This window comes from Trichoderma citrinoviride (genome assembly GCF_003025115.1).
Source record: "Trichoderma citrinoviride strain TUCIM 6016 unplaced genomic scaffold BBK36scaffold_2, whole genome shotgun sequence".
NCBI lineage: Eukaryota > Fungi > Ascomycota > Sordariomycetes > Hypocreales > Hypocreaceae > Trichoderma > Trichoderma citrinoviride.
The window spans coordinates 1411675-1437567 of record NW_020194710.1 but is presented as its reverse complement, the minus strand read 5'-3'; the positions used below and the strand labels follow the sequence as shown (position 1 = coordinate 1437567).

The window sequence follows — 25893 nt, the reverse complement described above, 5'->3', positions numbered from 1 at the left end:
ACTGGCTGGGTTTCAGCCATCTATACCACTCTCTATCCATAGCATTTGCTTGATGTTTCCAAGCACATCAGAAACAGCTACGTAAACTTGACCTCCTTGCCCATGAGGCTTCTATATGCGTTGTCTATAGCCTTCCTCTTCCTCTGCTTGGCCTGTTCATCCTCGCCAGCCTCTTCGTCCTCGTTCGCATCCTCTGGCCCGGGCACATGCGGCATCCACGCTCGTATCTGCCCGTCGAGATGGGCGCTGTAAATGGCCCCGATCGAGTTGCCCCCTCCCATGGCAGGCCCGACCTGCCCATGGCCACCCCCTGCACTACGCCACGCAATGTTGGTGATGCGGTTCCGCCCCGCCTCGCTGCCCCGGACGCCCGTGGAGTGCGTCGAGCCGGGGCTCCGCAGGCGACTCATGACAGTCCCGTCGTGGAGGTCCAGCAGCAATATCTCCTGCTCGTTCGGCCAGACGAGGAGCGGGCGGCCCGTGGAGAGGCCCGAGGGGGTGACGAGGAAGCTTGCAGTCTTGGCGTGCTGGTTCTGCACAATGGAGCCAAAGCTGGCAAGCGTGTTGGCTCCCGTGTCGGCGTCCCAGACCCTGATGCGGCGGTCAAGCCCAGCCGAGACAATGTACCTGCCGTCGTCGGTCCACTGCAGCCCGTTGACGGCCTCGTCGTGGGCCTGGGCCGAGACGCGAAAGTGCGGCATGCTGCCCCAGTCGGACCCAGACGCCACGGCGTGCCTGAAGCGGTGCACGACGCCCAGCGAGTCCTCCTGGTCGAGCTGCGCGATAACGCCACCGGCGCGTCGAATGTCCCAGACGCGGGCCTTGCCGTCTGCGTGGCCACTGACGAGAACGTGTTCGTGGCGAGGGCTCCACGCCGTGCTGAGGACGGGACCGCCGCGGGCGACGAGCGCCTGCACCGCTGCTCCCGACTTGAGGTCCACGAGGCGGACGTTGGAGTGCTGGGTGGCGCACGAGACGAGCAGATGCGCCGCGATCGGGCTGCAGGCGTGCGAGTAGACGGTGGCATTCAGGTCGAACTCGGCAGACAGGGCGACCCTGCCCGTGGCCCACAGCTTGAGCGTCTTGTCGTAGGAGCTGGACAGGAAGGCGTCTGGGTCGAAGGGATAGAAGGCCAGGTGCGTGACGCCGTGGCTGTGGCCGCCGCTCCTGGGGCCGCCGGTCGAGCGCGGGATGTAGCCCACGGGCCGAAAGGTGTGCGTCTTGTCGTGCGGGCTCGCGCAGCAGCTGCTGCTGCTGTCCAGGTCCCAGAGCTTGATGGACCCGTCGGCGCCGCCAGAGACGAGCAGGCGGCCGTCGAACTTGTCCAGGGCAAGGCTGCTCACCCCTGCGCCGTGGGCGCGCAGCCGATGCGGGCGGTCGTCGCCCAGGCCCAGCGCCGCGGTCTGCTGATCATCGTGCTGCTGGGCCACCAGCTGCCTGGTGTCGCCGTTGAAGCGGTGATGCGGCGCTGGCTCGAAGGAGCGCAGCAGCTGCGAGGCTACGATCTGCGAGAGGCTGCGACTCGGCAGATCACCCACCTCGCGGGCCAGCAGGCGAGACTGCATTCATTTGACGGATTGCGAAGATAGTACCAGTGCGAGTAAACGAGATGTGGATTTGACTTGTGCACGCTGTCAGTTATCCTCGTCGCTCGCATTGGAAGATTCCTCAGACGTTTGGGTGAAGATGCCTGAAGCCTCGCCGGGTCGAGCGGGTGATGTCACGGCCAATTGAAGGCGGTCAGCACAGGACTAATGCACCCCACATTTGCTGCCAGAAACCACACCGAACAGCGCCAAAACTTTGTTTCGACGGACGTTTTTTCATGCCTCATGTCTCAGAAGCTGCAGCGTCTTGTCAACTCAACACCGCCCATTTGCCGCCAGCAGTACAGTCAGTAGCTGTTCTCTCTCACTTGTCACTGCATCAGCTGCCATGACAGTCTCGATACGCAGACGCTCTCTTTCTGCATCGCTTCGGAACCGGTGAGGGACGGGACGCAGTAACAAGGGATCTCCGCTTGGACTGCCCAGTCGGTACATATCAAAGACGTTGTTGGTCGAGCCGAAGCACGGACCAGGGGAGCAGGGAGAGGGAAAAGAGAAAAGAACGGGCAAAGAACAAAAAGGTCAAAAACTCCCTTGACGAACCCAGGGAAGCTATGGACGCTGCCGACGAGCACTCAACTGCCGACATCGGGGATGCCTCGCATTTGCACAGCAACCGCCGCCAGAGCCAGCGCATCCTCGCTACCGTATACGACGCCGTCGCAGGTAAGCTAAAAGGGGGGCATCCGAAATGAGCCTCTCCCGGTAGTCTGGGAAAGGCTGAGCGTCACGTGAAGTTAACTGTATGCAAGGAAGAGTCACGTATGATGGAGTGTTGCGAGAGTCCGAGGACCAGGACCGCAGGAGCCGTCAGCCTGGGATCGTCGACCAGCGATCGGCCCGAGGTGGCTTCAAGCTGGCTCCAGACGAGGCCTTGTTCCGCCGCAAAGACGCTCCGGAGCGGTATGCGGAGCACGACATCTACCGCGCGCACGAGTGGGAGCTGCCCAACGGCGGGCAGGGCGTCTTGCCAAAGAGCGACCTCCTCAAGGCCCTTCACGAGTACTCGTCTGGGTTTTACGGGGCGCTGAACCGCAGCCAGGGGGTGCTCGACAGCGGACGCAACCTGGACGAGCGCAGCATGGATGAGACGGCACTGCTGGCGCTGGGCATTCTTCTGGAGGAGGCGGGGCGAGAGGTTCTAGGTCGGCGAGGGCATCTTGTCTTTACCGAGGGCGCCAATGATGACCATGATGAGCATGGCGACAGCAGCGGTGAGGAGGACGGGGTGGGAGGCAGCGCGGCACAGGACTCCGTGCTGGACCACGAAAGCGATGAGCTCCCAAAGCAGGGACGGAAGCGAAGGAGGCTTGCGAAGGCAGATGACGACTGATTGCAACGCTAAGTTGGTTCGGTAAATGGCCATGATGAAATCGTCGCCCTGCAGGGACCTTGTCCCAGGAGTACATCTTGCTGCCCAGCGTAAGCAACAGCGATTCCTTGGGCTTCAGAACAGGTCTCGCTACGAAGAAATAGCAACCAACACCTCCCGAAGCACCGAAACAAATCCGGACTGTCGAAGAAAGATGCACGCGAGCCGTTGCTTCATGAAATCAAGGGGGGCAGCTGTTGGTTGATTGTGACCGACAAGGGATCGTGACGGATTTGCTCCTCCGATCCCTCAAAATACCCTCTGCTGCAGATGGTGAAGAGAGATTGGATTCGCCAAAAGGTCCATGGGTAACCGAGCTGTTGGCTACTGGCACGGGAGAACAATCTGGAAGCTTATGATGGGCCTCGTACTACCGCATGGGCATGGAAGTTAGACCATAGGTACTCTTCCACAAGTAGGATTATGCTACCTAACTCGATAGAGGCTTGAATATGCGGGCTCAGCGGCAGCGATGGGCTTCTATGTAGTAGCTGGAAGCATCAAAATGCGTACCATATTCGCGCGCATTAACCATGTACCTGGAGACTCACGAGGGGCTTGCTCGCACATCTCGATCATAAGAACCTGTTACATGCTGGGTATACTACATACTTTCTTTTCGTGCCATGACCAATCGCTACTACTACTGCCAATACTGTTCAGGAGCATCGGGAGCATGTAGTCGTTGTTGGTCGAGAGAGCCCTCAACGTTACACTGGAGGTGGGAACTCGAGACGCCAGCCAAGCCCCAGATACGGTGTACGGATGGACCTGTACATACCGCCTCCCGGGTTCTCATAGAGATGTCGCGAAACATGCACGGAGATACATGTACCTATTTCATGGCGCTCATCGTGCGTATTCCTCTCCAATCATAGGAGCGGATGGGCTCTTCCATGCTGGTCTTTGTCTGGCATGTGCTCGTTTACATATCACTACTACTACTACTATTCCAAATACACCACAGATCTTACCACTATATGTGGCACTATTGGATAGTATCGCTCCCATCGTTTATCCCCAACTCTAACCATACTCAGGTACAGCTCAAAAATCGCCTACGCAGCCGGGGTTCGAGCTCGCGGCATCTACCAAATCCAGGCTAACTGAGATAACGGACCCAACAAAGACCCTGGAAAGTGGACTGACTTTGAGTTGCTGCTAGTAGTATTGGATCCCGGCGTCGACTCCCTCTGTGTCATTACCAGAGGTAGTCGTAGTTGTCGTACTTGGTACTACACGCGCGAGAGAGAGAAAAGGACGAAAAAGCAGAGAGAACAAGACCATGGCGCCCCCCAAAAAGGATCTGCCCGTGTCAAAGTGCGCATGTGGCTTGCTTTTTTTGAAATGAGATGTACCTCCCATCACATGTGACGTGCCAAATAAAGCAACACCTGTGAGCGCCGCGCCGTGCCGTCCGTCTCACGCCCGCGTCCGTCCGTTCGTCCACACAACTCGAAACTTTTGCAGGCGGGCGAGGCTGGGAAAAGCCAAAGCCAAGAGTGAAAGGATTTGGCGGCGGCACGGCAGCCATCTCTCATGTGGATGAAGTTGCATGGAGGGGGGAAAAGTATTAGAAAGGCCAATATAACGGATTGGGTGCGGCAAGTGATCGTCACCCACGATGCGACCCTGTAGACGCCATTGTGTATGTACAAGTATTGTATTATTGTTGTTGTTGTTTACTTCGAGGGAAGTACATAGTAGATGGAAAGGCCTGATCATAACAGAGGGATCACACGTAGAGCGAGAGGGAGGCAAGCCCGGCTGGAAAGCTCCGCAAACAAACACATGACAAACAAACAAAAACAGACAAACATCAAGACACACCCTCTCACAAAAAGACGGGAAGAGAGCATGGAGATGTACGCACGCACGCATGTCCTCTGTACCGCACGGCATCGTTGAAAAGGGAAACCGGGACATGGCATGACATATATGACATGGTTTGCCGCAGCAACGAATCATAACAGAGAAACCAACGGGAGGGAGAAAAAGTGATAGTAATATGGACCGGCCTGCATGCAGACCGAGCACGATGTGAGGGCTAAAGCACGCGCGGGTTGCATGTAATGGCTCCTTATTATGTGGGTAATGTTGAAGGGCTGGGCTGCAACTCTGCTGACCGAATGGAAAACTCCACCGCAGCTGGACAGACTGGATGAACCTGGTGACTTGCGTAGGTGCTTCACAAATGCTTGATGATGATGAATGAGATGAGAAGCAGTGAGGGAGAGGGAGAAAATGACGCAGCGGGCTGGAGATGGAAAAGAGCCCCCAAACCGGCAAGCAATATAATATTCGATGGCCTCAAACCTTGCCCTGCCGCTTTGCTCCACACAGCCATCAAGGCAGACTTTGGGTTCTCCCCTCTGCGTCATGCTCGCAGGCCTGCGTGTTCTACTCGTCCGTAGCTCCTCATCCTCCTGCTCTCTCTCTATGCTGCTCATTCTCACTCTCCCTCTCTCGGCTATAGACCGAGCTCTCTTCTAAGCCAAAAAACCGCTCCAAGTAAGCATGTCGTATTATCGCATCCTCCAATAGGAACGTTATTCCCGGTGAAGATGGGACGGATTCAATCTCCATATTCGTGCCTGTAGGACTTTTTTTTTTTTTTTTTTTTTTTTTTTTTTGCAAGTCACGCGTTGAATAACCCCCATGCTTCGCTCCCCCCAAATCATCCATCTCCATAGGACATCCCACGGAAGCTGGAAGCAGAGAAGCGGGAACAATACGCATGTACTATGCCTCGAAAGAGACGCCCCTCCCAGCTGATCAAAGCTCTGCTGCCCTCATAAAGAGAATCTGCGCTTTTGTCTCTCTCTATGACGATATTGGGTGTGGCAGCCCAAGGAAATGCCCGACCAGGGGTTGTCATCTGTCATTAGTCCCTCCAAGCCACTGTTGGACACATCCAAACCCATCTATGTAGATGCTCCGTGTCAAAGCACGAAAATAATACATACAGTTGCTGAACCGCTCGTCCAACCTGATACCTCGCATCTTCCCACCTATGCAATACTAGTACACCCTGCTTTCCCCTATCTCATTCATCCATTTTGTTTGCCATTCTCTCCATTTGGTCTATTCGCCTTGCAGTTCACTTGCAGGCGGACAATCTGGGCAATACTTGCTCATCCCCGAAGGATCGCATGCCCTTTACTCCGAACAAGCATCACGACCCTGGGCCTGGCAAACCTACCAAATACCCGGCATCTTAGCCCTCCCACAAAAAAGACCCCTTCTCCACACCGAGGACGAGCAATCTCATCTCTTGCTGTAGGGTGGTGACAGGGAAGCCTTGAAAGAATCTTCTCTGCCTGTTCTTTTCGCCAAGGGACATGCATCTATTACTGCCATTCAGAGTAAAGCTTCCTTTTGGAAGAAACCAGGTTACCGGTCAACTGTCGTCACTCGCATGGATATGGAGCTCTGTCTAGATTTGTTCATCCTCTCCAGCAGACGAAAGCGGCATCTCGTATAAGACGACGCAAGTATAGATACTTCATACGTTGGGACCAACAGTAGGAGGATAGTTTTCATAGAGAAACTGAACTGGGCGTCGTACTTGTGGGTATCATCCCTACCGGCGTCAAACACTCATTACATCGTTATCGCCGTCCACGTATGTCCGAGTATACTGTATATGGCAGTGCAAACATTGTGTCGAAGAAGGGTCCTACCGGAGTATGCTTTTCGTCCCTTGCACTCAGATACGTATCTTGCCACCTTTGGGTGGCTATGCGCCATCACCAACACTTTTACCCAGGATGTTCCTTGAACGAAGCTTACGACTACGGCAAAGAAGAGACATAGACCTCAAGCTGTTTCTTTTCACACTTGGTTTGCCAAGTGAAACCCATTCAGAGAAGAGGCAAAAGGTAGCCAAGTTTCTTCGCCCTTGCTCGTGTACCCCATGTGGTACTGATCCCGTACCTCCTCAGTACCCAGCACGTACCATCTTCACTGACACGAACCCTGGTTCGTTGGGTTTAAGTTTCAAAGCATTGGGCAGCAGAGACCGTCGTCATGTACGAACCCTCTCAAGGCTCTATCGTCATACATCTCCCATTCCTTTGAGAGAATGCTTTATGCGCCAAGTGAAGGCCCCCGCACAGAGCCATAGATCGTCCACTCGCCCCTACAGCGATGGAGCCTGTCAGAACAGCCCAAAACAGACATGGATAACGCATGAGATCTCATTGCGATGGTGGTGCTCCGTAGTGAGAACGCGTTGGAGGGGGGTCAGATGATGATCAGATGATATCTACGTATACTATATACAAGCCCTCTCATCATACGCGACAGCCCTTCGGTAAGCCAAAGAGGTTGGGGTTGAGCGTTCCAGATGCGGTTTTAAATTAAAAGACTCCGATGGCTGGCGTGTCGTTGGTCCACTTACATGCCGTCACTGATGAGAGGGTTGCCGAGCCAGCCTCTGGGTGTTGTAGTAGTAGAGATGGGAAGAGCATTTTCCTGGTAAGCGGAACCTGAAAGTCGATACAGATCTGCAGCAGACCAGTATTAGAAGTCGGTTGTCATGCCTGTAGACTGCACGTAATGACTTATGTCTCAACCTCTTTAACTTGTATACAGACTTACACCACGCTGTTAGCTGTCCCACAGAAAAGTCCTGCGTGTATGCTCTGTGTGAGGTAGCTCAAGGAAACGGCCCTCGAAAAGCACAGCAAAGAACCAAAAGCGCTTAGCAGCCCGAAGACAAAAGCTCGCAGCATCCGGAAACCTGTTCTCGCCGATCGGCTTATAATTGGCAGTGAAGCATCCCCATGTCCAAAGTCACGTCCCTTTCCTGGGCTGCCGGCGCGTGCCTCTCATGCAAGGTAGCATCGAAGCCCGTCCTGTTTCACGTGCAGACGTGTGTGCGTGTGGCCGTGGCGCGTGGCTTCATTGGGTAGCCAAGAAAAGTTGCCATTGTCGTATCTTGCGAACGACATCCCACGTTGGGCGACCTGCCAGGTACGGGATCTTGGTATGTAGGTACTTCGTATAGGCTCCGTAACGTCCACGTTTGATAACGAGGTCGAGACCTCAGTTTGCAAAGTATATCCCCTGCTCGACACCAATGGCCTAAAATGCGGTTGACGAAACTCTATAAGCGATGGAGACAGGGAAACGTCTCGCCGGATATCGCCACATTGACTAGATGATAATCGCCTTGTAGTGGCTCCGGGTCCGCGGTCGTGGCGGCTGCCTGTTAATGAAACCATTGCGGCCCAATACAACAATGTCTCGAGCTTCAAAGGCTCTCAATACAATGCTGGGCAAGAGAACCAGCCCCCCACTTACGACGAAGCAACAAAAGATACCGTGCCAAGCTTCCTGAGGGCAAAGCGGGAGGGAGAGCAAAGGATCAATGCGAAGAGGAGGCAACAAGAGGAAAAGCAAGGCGAGGGACTTGATCGCTCCATATTGGCCTACCTTGTCTTTTCTCTTCTTGTTTTCTCTCTTTCAACCGGGATGCTGGGTCTGGTCAGCTGTCAAATATGACGTGTGGCGCTTACACGGCCAAACCCCATGTGTATGGCCTTGCGAGGGACGAGACCACCAAACAGCGTCAAGGGCAATGCCAGGCAGGGTCCAGGAAACTGGTGATGCCGCTAATGGAGCCAGAAGTATCGTCCTGTTGTCGAGATGCAAATTTTAAAATTTGTGTCCTTCTGCAGTGACGGCCCCGGACGTGAGGCTCAGGCTGACAGGTCACATTCTCCTAATCTTCAACCCCGGCATATAGGTAGGCAAGGTAGGTAGGTAGTAGTATGTATTTTCCAGCAACGCACCGATAACAGCAACCTGAGGGTGACATTAGCCAGACCCAGCAGGACAAGCACCCCATGGGCATGAACACCTAGAACGGCCTACTGTCCAGGACAAAGGTAGGACGGATGGACGGCTCGGGTGCGATGCGATGCTCCCTCTCTCGCTCCCCCCCATCCCCCTCCCACCCCAGGAAGGAAGGATTTCGGCCGACCCAAGCCCGTGTCCTCGGTGCTGCGCGAACTCGACTTGGCGATATTGCTAATGGGCGCCATCGCCAGGATAGGACGTAGGGACCCTGGACGGGAGGGCACATGTGGCCCAGCCGCTTCGTTCGGCCTGGCCCCCACGGGCTCTTTGTGGGCGATCAGTGACCCCTCGTCGATTGGCTCCTCCTGTTCTTTTCGCTTGGCTGTTAGAGGAGAGGTTGAGGGAAACCGACGAAGAGGAACGGAAGAGCGGTGGCTACCGAGGGACAAAGAAGGAGACAACGTCTGGACTGGGGATAACAGGGAGGCAAGTGAAGATGTTGGCAAAGGTAGGTAGGGTATTTGTGAATACATCTTAACCTCGTACCCCTAGTATGTATTTGATGTCGATGCATCGATATGGTTTTATTGAGCGAAGCTGCCATGACGAGTGGGGGAAGAAGCAGCCAGCCAACCAGGCCCGGCGTATCTAAGTGCTCGTACCTGGTCAATGGAAATTGAGATGAGTGTTATTGGGCGAGCCAAGAGGACGACCAAGCACCGATCAGAACTACCGATCGATACGAACACCGCTGCTCCGACGCTGATGCTGTGCTCTTCTTGTAAGGTACATGCCAAGAACAATTGATATTCCTTGCCTCGAGAAGAGGCTGCATATCCATTCGAATTAGTATTCCCTCTTTTCGACCCATCAGCTACCTCAATCTGGCAAGCAATCTAGCTTGTAGTCAGGAGGAACGGCACGAGCCTCGTCTTAGCGCTACCTAGTTCCAGCCACAGAGCACAAAACAAACCAAAGAAGGAGAAAAGACCGGACGACGTCAAGCCCGACTTGCCATTTTCTGTTGGTTGAGATTGTATGTAGTACTATGGAGCTTCGGAGCCGGAGCGCCTCGGGCCCGTGGCGCGTTTGATGGGCAAGCGGCAATGGCGCTGTTTTTGACAGTCGCCGACGAGGTACAAACGAGATTGCGTACCGAGGCACAGGGTCAAAAGTACCGAGGCGACATTTTGGCTATTCTCCTCCCCCCAGCTGTCGCGCACTTTAGCCGTTGTGCGCGTTGGCCACCATGAAACCATTGAAACGGGCAACTTGCACTCATTACTTCATATCGAGGCAATGATTGCTTGTCAATGCATTGATGATTAAAGATATCTCTTCTGGAGGGCCTGAGCCTGCCCCGGGTTGCGCCGGCTAAATGATGCGGGAGCAGAAGCTGAAACTGGACTGGCAGCCCAACAACACCTGGGGAAGAAACCACTTCGCTTCACACCGGCTGCACGTTGAGTGGTCTGCAGGCACCTGGGGATCCGGTTTCATACTGTATGCCCAGTACGGATGATCTGAAGCGTAAGGTATCTTCTCTCAGGACTGTACAAGATACAGGTTTCGAGATACGGAAGTGGTATATGTATCGTATAGTGAACTTGTTAGTGTACCCGAGGCACCGATAGTCAAGAGACGGTGAGGGCAATGATCAATATCAGGTCTTGATGTGCTTCCAAGGTGATCAGACAGTGTCAAAGTCACCAAACATTCGGTAAAGCATCCATTCGAATTCGGAAGCAAGGGACCCGAAACCACAACCTGGTAACCAACACCCGATACCAGGGCTGTACCTAAATATCCAGTCCTACCGGTGTACCCACAGGTACCTGATGATTAGCCGCAGCCCAGTCAGTCGGTCAGCTCTCCTCGCGGCCTTGACCTTGACCTTGCATGCAGCGCGCATCCAAGCAGAGCAGTTCAAAGCAGTAAGAAGGCAGGCACATCGCAATCCCCAAGATCCCGAGACCACAAGATGAAGAAGCACTGGGGAAGAGAGAAATTACCCGAAGGGAATTCAAACTGTCTGGGCGAAAAAAACTGAATCATGCAGTCCAATACTTTGTCCCGAACCACTCAGCTGGGTGAGACAAAAGGAAGGGGGAAACAAGACGGCCCATGTCTGAATAAGGCGTTGTTCTTGCACTCGCAGTCAATAATGACACACGTAAAAGAAAAAGAAAAGGAGAGGCAAATGTTCAATGGAGGAGTCTTGTGTGCACGACAGCATGTAGGTGCCACCAGAGAAGAAAAAAAAGCAAAGAAAATAAGAGAGACATTTCTTACAGGTCACCTCGCATGAGACCTGTCAAAAAAAGATGCTTGTTTTCTTTTTTTCTTTTCTTTTTCCTTTCTCTTTTCCCTTTCTTTTTATTATCTATTGCGTGTACAGGCGCGTAACGGCAGCACTATCACCACCAGACGAGTGGCCTTCCATACGACCATCTCGGATACAATCACCGAAGGCGAGAGACCATTGCCGGGAAAAGCATGGGAAAGGGAAAAAAAACCCTCCCCGACTTTTCGCCTCTCACATGAGCAGCCGCCTCTGCGCGAGATTGGATCGACGCTGACCTTCTAATTTTCCATTCCTTCTTTTTATTTGGGGCAAAATGCCAGGGGGGTCTCCAAAGGTACCTACGGAGCATGTACATGGGGGCCAGTCTAATGCTTGCTCCGGGAAATGATGCGGTGAGTGTTGGAGCAGAAAAGGAATTTGCACGTTGGAGAGAGCCCTTGGGTAGGTATTGTGTACTTGAGTCGGTACATTGACGCTAGTAATGGTTTTGAGTCTGTCAAACGGAAGAGAAAAGAGAAGCATTAAAGAAATGGCCAGGTTGGGGAGAGGTTGGTGTTGATGCAGGTTGGTCTGAACTTTGCATGTACTAGGTAGCTGTAACTCGTACTCATAAGGTACGGAGTGTCGACGTACATTGTACGGCACGACAGTACTTCGTACACATGTACTGAGGAAAAAGGGAACAATAACGTAAAAAGATAGCGGCAAGGCAAGGGAGAGGGTGGCCAATGCCCAGGGCACTTCCGGGACATTTTTTTTTTTTTTTTTCTTTGCGGGAAAAAAAGGTGAGACCTGGAGAAAAGACGGGCTGGATGTTGCATCTCATCAGACGAAACCGCCTTGCAGGAGAGACGGCAGCCAAGTACCTTAGGTACCTATACGGCATGGAAGGCATTGGCCCTGCCAAAAAAGAAGCTTCCACGGCTCACCTTTTTAGCTTACCTTAGGTACGTTTATCAATGCGAGCAACAAGCGCGAAATCCTCAATGGCCAGAACGTATTTGCACCAATGGTCACTCGCTCCCGAGGCGGTCTGCTGAACATAGTCGTGCGGAATTCCATCGCCACTACCTACAAAGCGTCTTGGTCTACAACTATCAACGCGCGACGGGACAGGGTCGCATGAATGTACTAGGTACACACGACTTTTCGTGCCGTTTGCATGCGTGGTATTCGTACGTAGTACTTTGGTGGTAGAATAAGGCGTCTGTGCTCCTCCTTGTTCATCCCCCCGGCCAGTGATCAGTCAAATAGTGGATCGACAAGCTGGAATAACGGCAAGGCAGGCAGACGGAGGAACAAACAGAACAACAAGGAAACAAGAAAAAAAGAAGGCAAATGGAACGCTATGAGAAAAAAAAAACCCCCCCAGCAAAAGCTGACCTGGTCCCTCAACTTCAGACCCTCCTCTGAGAGCTTGTCAGCTACTAGGGAGGTAGGTCCAGGTTGTTTACTATACTCCATGTACTACCTTATAGTATTAGTCGGCAGTACGGAGCAGTCATCTACAACGACCCTACGGCGGAAATTTGAATGAATTGAAATGAAGGTGAGAGGCTTTGCTCCGTAGCGGGACCCCGGAAGGGGAATGAGCACAAGAAAAATTTTCCTACTTACCCTTTCTCTTGTCTTGCTTGCTTGCTTGCTTGCTGTCGTAAGTATTATGGAGTTGCTATGGAGTTTTTGAATCATGCACGCTTGTCTGCTTCATGATGAGTGGTCTGTTGATTGCCTGACTTGGCGGTCTGGGCGGCGCTCGTTGCGTGTAATTGAGGTGCATGTAGCTGGACTTGCTGGAGTAGGTTAATAAACGGGAGCCGCAGCAAAAAGAGGGCACAAGCTGCCGCCGTAGCGTAGCCGTCGGATGGGGATCGTCCAGCCGCAAAGACGTCAGGGAAATTCGAGCATTTCACTCGATTGGTCCGTCGTATGTTCGGAAAAGGCAGAGGTGCTCGTCATTGTGTACCTCCGTTGCGTGTATGTACTTGTATGTATGTACATGCACATGGTAGATGAGCAGACCACATGCATTGGATGTGAGGACGGATCTGGAATAGGAATCGCCATACACTGCACTGGGTGCCGAGTGATATCAACGGTTTGAGTTCAAGGTTCATGGCATTGAATGGCGTGAAAGAGAATGCATGGTATGTAGGCACGCTGCCAGGCAGCCGAAAGACAGGCCAGATACGGCGCAAATCACTCCATACCAGTTCCGCCAAGGAAACAAGCATGGTCTCGCTGATAACCGAAAGCCAAGCCTCTTCTTGGCCGTTGCGTGTGTTTGCCAAAAGGCCTCGATGACTTCAGAAGAAGCTCCAAATAGTCCCCCCCTCACTAAGCGGACTTTGTTTGAATAAGAGCAAAGCCACGCTTGACGTGTGTCCCAACTCAAAGAGGGCTGAAGAGGCCTGCCATGCTGACTCCATGACGATGCCTTGACGAGGTGCTGCCGCTGCCATGACAAGGGATATTCAAACATCTTGTTGCTAGTATGTCTCTTGGCTTTTTCTCGCAGGGCGGTTTTCCGGGCTGCACTACTGTCGGGCCGGATATCACTTCCTGATGGAGGGATACCGGCGCAATGGTACCCTTAGGTGTTCGCTGGCCAGTAGGAAGCTTCTGGTGACCTCATCCTGGACCAAGGAAGCCCTCTTGTAAGTAGGATCACGAGCAAAAGACGCCTCTTTATCAAGCTAGAGTATCGAGGGCAGCAAGGGCGAAAATGGCACGGTATACGCCCGCCATCGTGGGATGGGGGATATAGCTGTATCACCAAGACCCCCTCCGGCACATCTCCGTTCGCCCAGGGATCGGATTGTATCTGTCTCTATCCATGCAAGACCAGGACGCAACTAAGAGCCCACACTTTGCTACTGCAAGCTCGCAGCCCTCTCGGGCAGTGTGACATTATCGCGCACGATCTTTGTTCGTGTTGAGGGCTGGTAACCAAGGCCCAGGGGGGGGCCCCTCATGAGGTGTTGTCGCTTTTTCGCTGGTGCCGGCATTTCATTGGAGCCCTCACACTCACTTCTGATGGTGGTGTGTAGGGTCATGGAGCATGCCGATTGGTCTCATTCTTTTCCATCGTCCGCCGCGCCGACTTACCCTAGACGCATGAAAAAGAAAATGACGAGCAGGTGAGCTTGGCAAAAATAAAAAAGAAGTCCAGACGTTCCAACCATGAGGAGGAGTTGCACCCCCTCTTTCTGTCAGGAGACTTGACAGGAACAAGGTTCATGGGATATCCAACACTCGTCTCCTTGAGAAATTTGGAATATTGAATACTACGTGTAAGCGGCTGCCTCCTCGCCGTCGCAGTGAAACCCTCCCTGCTTATACGGACTGCATGGCAACATGTCATGACACAGGTCCGATGGGTGGTGGCGATGGCTGTCGAGCACCAGATTCGCCAGTTGCCATCTCAGTTTATTGATGAACCCGGCTGAGCGTCCCCCAGGTGAAAAAAAACCAGGTAGCTGGGAACCGAGCCGCATCGGCTAGCACGGACAGCCCGGCAGAACATCCCAATCCAACATGGTTTGTCATAGGCGGTAAAGCCAGCTGGACAAGGGGCTGAAATCGCTCATCGTCATGTCATGTTTGTGTCGTCCGTGGGAGAGAGAGACGTCGTGAGAGGCGGAGAATTCGCGCGGTGCTGGTGTTTCAGCGTGGGCTGGCCGAAGTGGGAGGCGAAGAAAACATGAGAGAGGACATGCATCTCATGGGGCTATCTCCAATAGTACTTCATGCCTCTTTTTCCTTCATTTCTTCGTTCCGTGCAGGCATGCTGACTTGGTGCTTGGATCTAGCCTCTTGTCTCTAATAATAGAGCTGGTGACGGGGAATTTTCACACTCCCCTGCCCTTCATTCTGCTCGTGCGGGCCGTTTCACGAAGCTGCATGAACATGATAGTGTGCTTTCCGCTGCTTGTGAGGAGAAGGAAAGAAAAGAAAAGAAGAGAAAAGACAACCTACCACCCCTGACCAGAGAGAAAGGCATGAAGGCTCGGCACGACGGTTGGCTGCGAGCATGCGGCAAGCAACAACCGCCGAGGACATGATGTACACCATCGGCACGGAGTCCCCCGTGAGAAACTTACCATGTGTACATGTGAGGCGTGTACATGAACAAGTTCTGGCGTGTGAGTCGTGATAGAGACACGCGCAGAGGATGGAGGAGAAAAGACCCCTCACCGACCCCAAACCAGCCCGTGGCCCGTGTTGCGTCCAAGGGTCGAACATTTTTTCTTTTTTCCCCTTCTGATCCCGTAGCCTCGGAGCTTCTGCCCGCCCTGCGTCACGACCTGCCTTGCGTATGTACGTCGTCTGCAGATCGCTTTGGGCGCACATACAACTCTGAGACCAACGGTTGAAGAAATGAGACAAAGACAACGTCAAGTAGCCCTCCCCAGTCTGCAAGTACCGGACATGCGAAGTAGGACTACTATAGCATAAAGGAAGATTCGTGCCCAACGAACCTAAAAATGCCCGGCGCATCCGTCTCACGTGGAAGTCAAAATTCCCCTTGCCCATCGGCCGCGCTAGAAACGATGGCAACGGAGAGGCTGGAGGCCGTCTTTTTCGTCCCTTCCCATACACACTAAACCAGACTGGCGGGAGTGGCTCAAGCCAATGGGTGAACGGGCTGAGCTGCAAGTTGGCGGCAAGTAAACAAGAAGCAACAAGTTTGCTCGGGAGGCTATCGACGACGACGTCTGTGCCCGGCGTGCAGTGTATGTATATCCACGTACTGACCAGGGCCGTTGGTCGTAGAAGGTACTCACTTGAGGCGCTGATGGCCAACAAAAAGAAGTTGAAAGGGACGGAGGGAGCTTGTGAGCTTGTTTTGCTTGCGGTCTGTGTGTCTTGATAGAAACCCGAGGGCGTATCGTATTACAGTAGGTTCGATTCTCGCAGCAGAGCGGCCGAGTGCGCCGACCCGCCTCACGGCGTTGCCTCTTTTGTGTGAGCAGAAAGTGGCTGCATTGGCCGCGCGCGCTGCAAAAGACAAAGTCTCATGCTGAAGCAGAGTACGTACAGGTACTCAGGGCATACTCCCGCGCTCCGCCCAGTGCATACCGCCTGAACTGTGCTTGCAAAGTACCTCTCTCATATGTGGTACCTTTGCCTGAACTGTCTTGACGTCTGCTCGCCCGTCCACCCCAAACAAGACCGCAAACCTGCCCAAACCCGCAGCATCTTCTGCTTGCGTTGCCTCCTTCTGTTTGAGTGACAGACGTCAGACTGCTGTACATGCGTACTTTGCAAAAAGCGACCTGCTTACACGTAACAAACAGGGAGAGAAACTTGAGAAACGGCGCCGGCTTGCCCCACGCCACCATCCATGGGAGGCTTCGCTCGCGGCTCGGTCCATTCAGCTGGGAGGAGCTGGGAAGAAAGACTAACTGGCCCTAGAAGCCAAAAAATTCGAAAAGGCCTAAAAGCCGTGGGCGCGAGCGAAGAAGCATGAAACCAAAACGCGCGGGTTGACGACGGCGTCGACGATGGTGAGGCTTCTAAAGCAACCCGTAGTGGCCCTTCTCCGCCCTCTCCGGGCCTAGGGACTCTATCCGGCGCCCGGATATTACTCGCGCGCAGCCCATGGCTTGGATGAACAATCTGGACTGGACGGAGCTTTTTTTTTTTTGGTATTGATGATGGAAGCTGTTTGGATCTTTCTGCTGGAGCTCGCCGATGGCTAGCTGGTGCGCTATTGCTTTGCTTTGCTTGCTTGCTTGTCCGCCCTGCTGCTGTTTTCCGTCGGTGTGCTACGACGGCGCATGCATGTACGTACCTTTATGTACGTACCTTATGTACATCCATACGGACGACGACGTTCTGTCTCCACGGCGCAGATGGATATGATTGATGAGGGCTTACGAGAGGAGCAGGAACTCGCATATGCACCATATATTGGCATCGGGCAGCTCATTTCGGAGCACGTTCTTAGTCAGAGATGACTGCTACGACACGGGGCGGCTAGCAAGATGGAACAATGAGGAGAGATGCACGGAGGAGAATGACGGTGACGTCGCGAACGACGTCGACGGACATGTTGACGGTGAAAAGAGACACAGCACTCGTAGTTTGGATTTGGAGTCGTTGTATCAAACGCAAACGCCGGGGAGTTAGACACGTCCCATGTAGATGCGGCATCGCTGTCCGGGCCGCGCATCTTCGCCCTTTTCTGTCCCAGCTGTCGTCCGTGACCGACGGACGGCCTACTGTACTCCAAGGTTGTACCTACAGCACGAGTACAAGTACAAGCGCAAAGTAACTACTACACGCACTGGCGCCGGGCCTTGAATCAATGCAGCCTGTTTGAGCGCTCGCAAATCACCTGGAAGAACATGTACCGGCCGCTAGTGCGTGCGGAGCAATTTTGGAGCTGCTGTATCACCATCGTGTCTGTTCGGGCAGTTGGAGGTCTTGGAGGAGGAGGTCTACTGGAGCTTCCTGGACTGGGTACCTGTACCTGTACCTGTACTTGTGCTTCGTGCTCGCTCGGCCTGGCTACCTTATGGTGAGCTGGCCAATGGCAGACGGGGGCAGTCCAACTTGTGCAGAGCCCACACGCTCCTCTCCTCCACCATCACGGGTCGGTCCCCATGCCGTCCATCATATGGCGCCTCAGTAATGTTTTCCTTCCTTTTTCTAGTCTCTTTCTCGTCTCGTTGCCTCGGACATGGCCGAGTTCTTTGGGCTGGTACCTGGTACCTCTCTCTGTGAACGCTGCTGCCGCTGGGTCCCTGTAACGTGTACGAGTCACCCTCTGCCGTCTCGTCCTCCACGTCTGCCCGAGTACCGACCCGTATCATCTGCCCGCAGCCGTCCATCTGTCCAGACCCTCGCTCACAGGTGTTGTGATCGCTCCGACCTCAGCACCCCCTGGTCGCCCCCGAGTTCTGGGCAACAGTGCTCATTGGGTGCCAACAAAGACTGCCCCCGGCCACTGGACTGGCGACGTTGTATGTAATGTATTGCCGCTTCTTGTCCCCGAATCATACTGTACCAGTGCGGACGGGAGAGACAGGCACGGGTCAGGGTGGCCATGAGAAAACAACCTTGGCTGTCAAGAGAGATAGGCAGCCAGAAGTGAAAGTGAAAGCCCGGCAGACAGCGCGCAGGGCTCCCTTGCTTGGGCTGTATCGCCGACATCATCCCACAGACCTCTGGCGTTCTCGCCGCCGTCCCAAGTTGGAACCCTGTAATGAAGCCCCAGTTTCTCGTTAGCAAAACCCTGCCCATGGACGGACGTGTACCTGGTCGACAGCGCCAGTCGAGCCCTTGACCGCAGGTACCTGCCAGCCTAGCACGACAGCTAGCTGCTTAGCGTGTGCCTGGGAGCTGTCTTGGAGCTCTTTGGTGGCGTCAGCGGGCCATGCGCGCGCCCCCCCCAGACCACCAGAATGCCAAAAATACGGACGACGGCACAAGTTGAGAGTCCCATGTCAACGGTTGGAGGTTGGATGCTGGAGGCTGGAGGTACCGGGCATTCGCACAAGGTAGCAGTGCATGTACCTGTACCTGGCGCCAATCCGACAGACACCCTCGCCCGTCTGGTCCTGTCCTGAGTCGGGGTACGGGCCAGGATGGGAGGAGACCATTTCTCGGGCTGGAGTCGAGCGAAGGGCCATCAGCATCTCGTCTCACCTGGACGGCACTGCACACAGGAGAGCCTTTTTTTTTCTTTCTTTTTTCTTAGTCCTCCTGCTCGTCCCCTTCGTCCTCTCCTCCAGCTGCTGCTGCTGCTACTACTACCACCACCCTCTCGCACGCTTCTGACCTCCCGCGGCCGGCTCGTGCTTCTGACACTCACACCCTCCTTCCGCCCATTTGCCCGTCGCTCGTTCGCCTAGGCTTGACTCGACCCCAACTCGAACTCGACTCGACGTGCTTGCTCCTCGACTCCCCATCGGGCAGGATTGGCTGCTAGGCTGCTGCAGGGTTCTGGGTTCTGGGTTCTGGGTTCTGGGTACTTGGGAACTTTGTCTCGCTCGGCAGGCCCTTGGCCTGGTCTTCCTTCTTTTTTTTTTCCCATCCCGCCCCCACAAGCTGCCGGCAACCGGAGAGATAGCTTGGTGAAGCTCTCGCCGCTTCCTGCTCCTGTTCCCGTCTCTCTCTCTCCATCCCTCGCCTCTCTCTCCTCGCCCTCTCCTCCGCCTCGCCTCTGCCCTCTGTCCATCCTGCTGCCCAACGAGAGGCTCGTCCTGGTTGATCGCCCCCCTTTGCCGCGTTCGTTCGCGTTGCTGGGTTTGGGGCTAGGCCTAGCCGTCGATAGCCCGTCTCTGACCTCGACTATCAACCGAACGTCGTCCTGTGCTCGTACCGCTCCCGTACCACACCTGTCCTGTCCTGTCGTGTATACCGCGCTCCCGCGCCTCGCAGTCTCTCCTCCAACGGCGGCGGCAACTCAGATGTCATCATAGTCGCCCTAATCGTGTGAGGCTCACCCACCCATGTTCCTGGTTCCCGGTCGTCTCCCGCTGCCAGAGGTCCAATAACCAAGCACCGCTCATCGACACTCCCCCCGGCGTCCTGGTGTTTCGCCCTTCAGCCCATGGCCAACACCCCTCTGTGGTCCTTGCTTCACCTCTCGCCTCGTTCCTGATTATGTATCCGCGTGTTCTAGCTTGCACTGTCTCTACGTCAAGCCAGCAGCATGGATTCAGGTCCCGACAGCAAACGGCCGCGCCTCTCCTCGTGGGCGGGTGCTGGCCCGCAGCCCACCACGCTGCCGCATCCTCATCATCATCTTCCTCCCTCACCTCACCACTCTCTTCCTCATCCTTCCCACGCTCCTCATGCTCCCTCGACCCAGCTGCCGCCGCCGCCGCCTCCTCCTCCTCCTCCCCAGGGCCCTTCTCATCATCACCACCACCTGCACCATCACCACCACCCGGCCTCGAGTCCCTATTCGTCCTACCCGCCTAGACCCTCGGAGCTGCCTCCTCCTGCGCCGCCAGCACCGGCCTCGGCCCACGGGCATGCCCAGCAGCATCCTGACATGGACCGTCGACACTCCGACCAAGAGATTCTCGCTCCCATGCAAGACCCGTATCGCCAGCCGCCGCCGCCGCCGCATCACCCAGGGCTGCAGCACCCTATGTCGCCTGCGCAACATCCCTATCACCCATATGCCAACCGAGATACCGTCATAAAGCGAGAGCCTACCGAGGATCTGCGGAGGCCCAACTCGACGGGCCATGCGCCAGAGTCGCTCCCACCGCCGCCGCAGGTCATGTCAGCACCACCCCATCCTCAGCAACAGCACGCTCAGCAACCGCATCCTCAACAACACCCGCAGCAACACCCCCAGCAGCAGCAGCAGCAGCAGCAGTCACAACCGCAGTCGCTACCGCAACACCACCAACAGCAACAACAGCAGCAACAGTCACAGCAGCAGCAACCGCAGCCGCAGTCGCATCCTCCGCCACCTCCCTTCCAAGATAACCCTCCGCCGCGACACATGAACTACGAGAATGGGCCGTCGATGCCCCCAACTCCCGGGGCATATCGCGCCCCCAGCTTCCCTCCTCCGCCCACGCCCGTTGCGCATCAGTCTTCCTACGAGCAGACCCCCAGCTACCAAGCCTCAGAGCCCTTCTACAGCGTTTACTCTACCGTATCGAAAAAGAAGAACACGAGAGCTTCACAGGTCTGACTTGGCCACACCCTCTTACCACATGTCGCGTATGTACGGGACGCTGAGACTGACTTTTTCTCCCCAGGCATGCGATCAGTGTCGACAGCTCAAAGCCAAGTGCGACGAGACGAAACCGTGTAAGACGTGTAGAGATAAGGGGACAGAGTGCAGATATCGTGACCCTGTGCCGAAAGCGTAAGTGGCATCTATTGTTTCCTGGATGATATGGACAGACAGGGAACGGACAGCTGACGTAGGTTGGGGGATCAGGACCGACAAGGCCCAGGCCGACATTCTGGATGGCATCACCAGCATGCAGAACACGCTTGCCGCCCTTGCGGATCGCTTTGGACACATGGATGACAGGTTGACCAAGATGGAAGCAGTATTTTCAAAGACGCCGGGCTTATTTCAGGTTAAGCGAAGTCCTAGTCAAGAGGCGGAGCTGAAGCCCATGTCAGTGCCCATCCCGGGCTCGCCGCGTCCGCAGGATGAGTTCATGGTGGACCGATCTCCTGTGGAGGACATGTCCCGGGATCAGCCGGTGCTGTCGACTGAGGCGGTGCCCGCAGATGCGGCGCCTGAGCCCACAGCCACCACTTTCATGGCTGAGGACGAGATAGAGGCCGAACCGGGGCCACCTGTGCCGCCTGGCGAACCTGCAATCCCCATTAACCATACGACTCTGGCTGGGCTTCTCCTCGACTGGGACCCCATCAAAGAGCTAACGCGGCATCACCTGGAGCGCGAAGGCATCAAGTTCATCAGCGAGTATCCCATCAGCCAGGAGCAAAATCGCGGAATCTTGAAGGTGTATGGGCGGGGCGAGGATGCGCACTTTCGAGTGTCTAGAGAGGCAACGGCTGATCACGGAAACGTTGACATTGGCGACGACAACATGTCGGATATTGTGTCCTCCTCTCCCGCTGCGGACTGGGGACAGCTTGGCGGCCTGAGTCCGGGCGACCAGATTGAGTACCGAGGCGGCGTCCTTGGCTCCGACGGGAATCCGGACTTCACAGAGTCCAAGATCGCGACCTACGTGGAGAGCTTCAAGAACAATATTCTCAACATGCACCCCATCATTCAGCCAAAGGTGCTTGATGAGTGGGTCCATCAGTTCTTGAACGATCTTCCCACTGTTCAGCCTAAGCCGAAGCCGCAGCCTTTGAAGTCGGCTTTCGCCGTGTCAACGCCTCTCGAGGTCACGGGCGCGAAGAGAAAGAGGACGCCTGAGACGGATGGGCCCTCGACACCGGGTCCCGTTCGTGTCGGGAAGCCGAGCCGCTCCATCCACAGCGCGCTTGTTCTCGTCATCATCGCGCTCGGCAAGGTCTGCCTGCACCAGGATGAAGTGCCCGATGTCGTTTTCCCCGTGGACCCGATCCCTCACGGAAGCCCAGTCAGTCGCAACGGCGTGCCCCCATCGCCAACGCAGGGCTCGCCTCCGGGATTTTCCGCCCACTCACAGTCCTCTGGCTTCCCCTCGCCCAGGGATCAAGAGCGCGGCTATCAGAGCAGGAGGTCATCCATCCACGGCGCAAGCGGTCCTGTTCGCTCAGGACTGGGCTTGAAAAAGAACTATGAGGTCATCCCCGGCTTGGAATACTTTGCGCTGGCAACGGATATTCTTGGCAACCATACGGGCGCGTACCATAACATGAAGAATGTCTACGCCAACATTTTCGCCGGTCTGTACCACGGCCAGCTTGCACGCCCGTTGGAGAGCTTTGCATTTATCCACAAAGCAAGCCACAAGTTGCAAGTCATTATGAGACCGTGAGTTTTCTTCGCCTGTAATCATCATAGGAGATTCGTCGATTGCTGATATGTGCTTGACAGGAGCTTGGACAAGCTACGGAAGATCAAGACCAACATGGAGTTTATTCGTGAGACAAAGTACAACCAGCTGGCACTTGCCTTCTGGACGTGTCTGCAGCTAGAGAGGTATGGACGACTTGTCGAGATGTGTCCCTGCTGCAGGTTTTGGTACTAATTTGTCACAGTGACTTGATTGCTGAGCTTCCGCTACCCCCGTCTGGTCTCTTACAGTACGAGAATGACATGCCCCAGCCCAACATGAGTCTCCTCGAGGGGTTCGACCAACGAGTCGTGGACAGCTATCCGGCGCAGCTGTACCTCCGGACGCACTTGAACAGCATCCATCGCATGTTTTACTCTCCCGACGACCCCAGCAAGCCGGAGAAGCTCAAGAACGTGAGGCTAGTGGCCGACGGCGTCTCGACCATGCGCTGGGTCCCGGCCAGCTTCCGCTTTAACGAGACGGACCCCCCTGCAACCGACATCTTGTCGGCGCGCCTGAGGGCCAAGTACTGGGGAGCGCAGATGATTACCTACCGGCCATTTGTCCGGCAAATCCTCCAATGGTCCTTTGAGGTGAAACGCCACCCCTCCAGCCCCCATGTCCCCATCATGTCGGAGTACCGCGATGGCATCATTGCACCTTATATCCGCCCGGATACCAAGACGCCGAGCCAACTGGACCCTGGCATCATTGAGCTGGCTCGAAAGGGTATTGTGGCCCTGATTGAAAGCACGAAATCGTTCCATGGCCTTGGGGAGAAGCGACCCATCATCACCAACGTCTTTGGCACGGCGCATGCGTAAGTTTTTTGCCTTCTGTCCGTGGAAATGAGTCCTGTTCGAATTGCTAACGTCGCTGGCGCAGTCAATGGGGCAATCTTTTGGTTCTTTCGGCAGCTTTCAAAGACCCTGTCTTGCACAAGTTTGTAAACGAGGACCTTTTACGCAACTTGTTTCACAAGACGATTGCATTCCTGCGGCAGTCCGCGACGCATACGAGTTCTCTGAGAATTGACATGCACATCCTGGAGGGACTTCAACGGGACCTGTTTCCAATGGACGGAAGGACGGCCTCGAGCTTCTCCAGCAACCTGAGCCACCATACTCCCAAAATCCCAATCGCTGCACCACCCTATCCGACCAGCGATCCTAATACTGCGCAGCCGATGCCGCCACAGCCACCTCCGCCGCACATCGGACTGCCTCCAGGACCTTGAGTTTCCACTTCTCTTGTCTTCTGTTTCTTTATGGACCACACGAGTCATATCATCTTGAATATTTCCTCTTATTCTCTTGGCCAAGTGCGGCGGCATAACTCTGTTACTTTTAGTACCTGCGTTTCTTTGACCATTTTGGCGTAATCTGGGGACCGTCATGTTTGTCTCTTTTTACAACTATCTACATGAACTTGAACGGTGAAGCATTTGGTGGACAATATACAAAGACGTTTGAATGGCGGTTGGCTCAGCGATATGCCGGCATCACGATTGACGGCGCAGCGCAGGGCGCGACGATTTTGCATCGTACTGCGATTTTGACTCGTATTCACAGTTGGATATATCATATACACGCAAGGCATAGACCAATAACGGGTCTTCGGACCATCTTCTTTCTTCCTCCTATTTTTGTTTCTCTTCTTGTTTAAGGCAGAACGATCCTCAAGCTACGTTGCAAAGCCATGTCTTGGAGGTGTATCGGTGCTACCTCTTCTCATACACTGTATCACATACAATGTTCCGCATCTGGCGCTGTCGGAAAGCTAATGCTCTTTTTTCTTTTTTTTTCCCACTTTGCTTTGCTTGCGCGAGAATTATTACTACATCTGGGGTGGATATCGGAGGAGATACCATTATGTATGCTGGCGGGCAGGCTACTTCTTACGCGCGCATCTGCCGCTTTGAAGGAAGGCCGACGTCGACTAGGGGGGGAGGGAAAAAAAGGACGGGAGGGACTTGGATAAGGCTTGGGGTGGATTGGACAGGGCATGGGGGGTGGATGGAGGAGGATTATTTGCATGTTGCGTAGCATTTTGATTTCCGGTAGAACTACAAGTAATAGTCTGTACTTGGTTTTAGATTTGAAGAATGAAGACTGATAGGGCAGCTTGGGTGGACTGATACCGTCTATTCTGGTGTGTTGTTGTCTCTTGATGAAGAGGAAGACGATATTGTTGGAAGTGGCATCGCGGTGGGTGAGATGATCTACGGATTCGAGTTGACCTACATCACTGGCAGGCAATTGACACTGCTGATTTGCTTGTAGCTACTTAGAGGCTCAACGTTGTACGATGTAGTACCTATACTCGGCACATTGTGTATGACATGCCCGGAGCTGACGCGGGTAGTGGCAGCAGTTTGAGGTTGTTACTCCGTGGCCACAAGGTAGTACCGCATGTAAGTTTGGCAGGCAAGGCACGCCTGCCAAGCTGAGACCTGGACTTCGGCATCAGCGATCCGAGCCTTCCAGGGCCGATCAGCGTCATGTGCTGGGGGTGTTGTTTTGGGGGAAGAAGGTGGTTGGACGATTGATTGATTGGCTGATGGTGATGATGATGCCTGGATATCCATCTCGGACTCAGGCCGTGCTGGGGGGCAAGGGGGATCGTGGAGGCGGGTCTGGAAGGGCTGGGGGTTTGCGGTGGGGTTGGCTTTTCTTGTATGTCTGGCTGTTTTGTTATACACTTCTGTTTGTCCCGGTGTCATGTTAGATACATGTGTTGCGCGGGAGTGCAGTACTGGACTTTCTGATGCCCAGTCTACAACTCATAAGCTACGGTGACTGACTTGCAACAAGGAACTTGACCGATAGATTGCAGGGAAAAAAGCTGGGCTCTTTGCTCTGGGCGTAAGCAACAAATTCGGGAGTTTCCACAATAAAACGGCTTCGGCTTCGGCTTGATGTTGGGTTCATCCCGCCTCTTTTCTTTGCGGGAGACTAGGGGATGGCCGAGTGGCCTTTGATAGATGCAAGGTTGCCAGCAAGCAATACTAGTACATCGCTCTCCTCCGTTCAAAGCAAGGTAAGGGTAAGTTGAGTGTGTCCCAACAATGGGACTACGGCTAGCCAGCCCAGCCCAGCCAGACAGCGGGATGCGGGCAATTTCCTTCCCCCCCCCCCCCCCCCCCTTGCTTTCCCGTTGAAGATGGCAGACGTTGGGAAAAGGCGGGATGACAGGGACGGGGGGTTGTATGTATGTAGGTATCGGACTACTACCACCACCACTACTACTACTACATACACATGTACGATTAATCTTGATAAGAGAAAGGAGTGGCAATGAGACGTAAGAGACCGGAGAGCCCCCTCCCCTCCCCCCCTGGAATATGGCTGC

At 54.6% G+C, this 25893-nt stretch overlaps 4 protein-coding genes across 4 annotated transcripts; 3 read left to right on the top strand and 1 right to left on the bottom strand.

The window, feature by feature from the left end:
• Positions 1–77: 77 nt before the first annotated feature.
• BBK36DRAFT_1165927 (WD40 repeat-like protein) lies at positions 78–1565 on the bottom strand (the record flags this gene model as incomplete). Its single annotated transcript, XM_024894837.1, has 1 exon — positions 78–1565. One exon carries the CDS (start codon positions 1563–1565, stop codon positions 78–80), a length of 1488 nt encoding a protein of 495 aa, XP_024753000.1.
• An 898-nt stretch (positions 1566–2463) lies between these two features.
• Positions 2464–2793, top strand: BBK36DRAFT_1096751 (hypothetical protein; the record flags this gene model as incomplete). The annotated part of the gene is made up of 1 exon (XM_024889095.1): positions 2464–2793. A coding segment is annotated over one exon (330 nt), but the record flags the coding sequence as incomplete, so codon positions are not given.
• Positions 2794–7766: 4973 nt separating this feature from the next.
• On the top strand, positions 7767–8849 carry BBK36DRAFT_1138102 (hypothetical protein; the record flags this gene model as incomplete). The annotated part of the gene is made up of 5 exons (XM_024893219.1): positions 7767–7859; positions 7957–7969; positions 8162–8421; positions 8732–8740; positions 8787–8849. The coding sequence occupies 5 exons, from the start codon at positions 7767–7769 to the stop codon at positions 8847–8849; spliced, it is 438 nt and encodes a 145-aa protein (XP_024752998.1).
• An 11712-nt stretch (positions 8850–20561) lies between these two features.
• On the top strand, positions 20562–23780 carry BBK36DRAFT_1188035 (hypothetical protein; the record flags this gene model as incomplete). The annotated part of the gene is made up of 7 exons (XM_024896559.1): positions 20562–20750; positions 20824–20933; positions 21009–21780; positions 21892–22517; positions 22581–22685; positions 22745–23362; positions 23428–23780. The coding sequence occupies 7 exons, from the start codon at positions 20562–20564 to the stop codon at positions 23777–23779; spliced, it is 2772 nt and encodes a 923-aa protein (XP_024752997.1).
• Positions 23781–25893: the final 2113 nt, after the last annotated feature.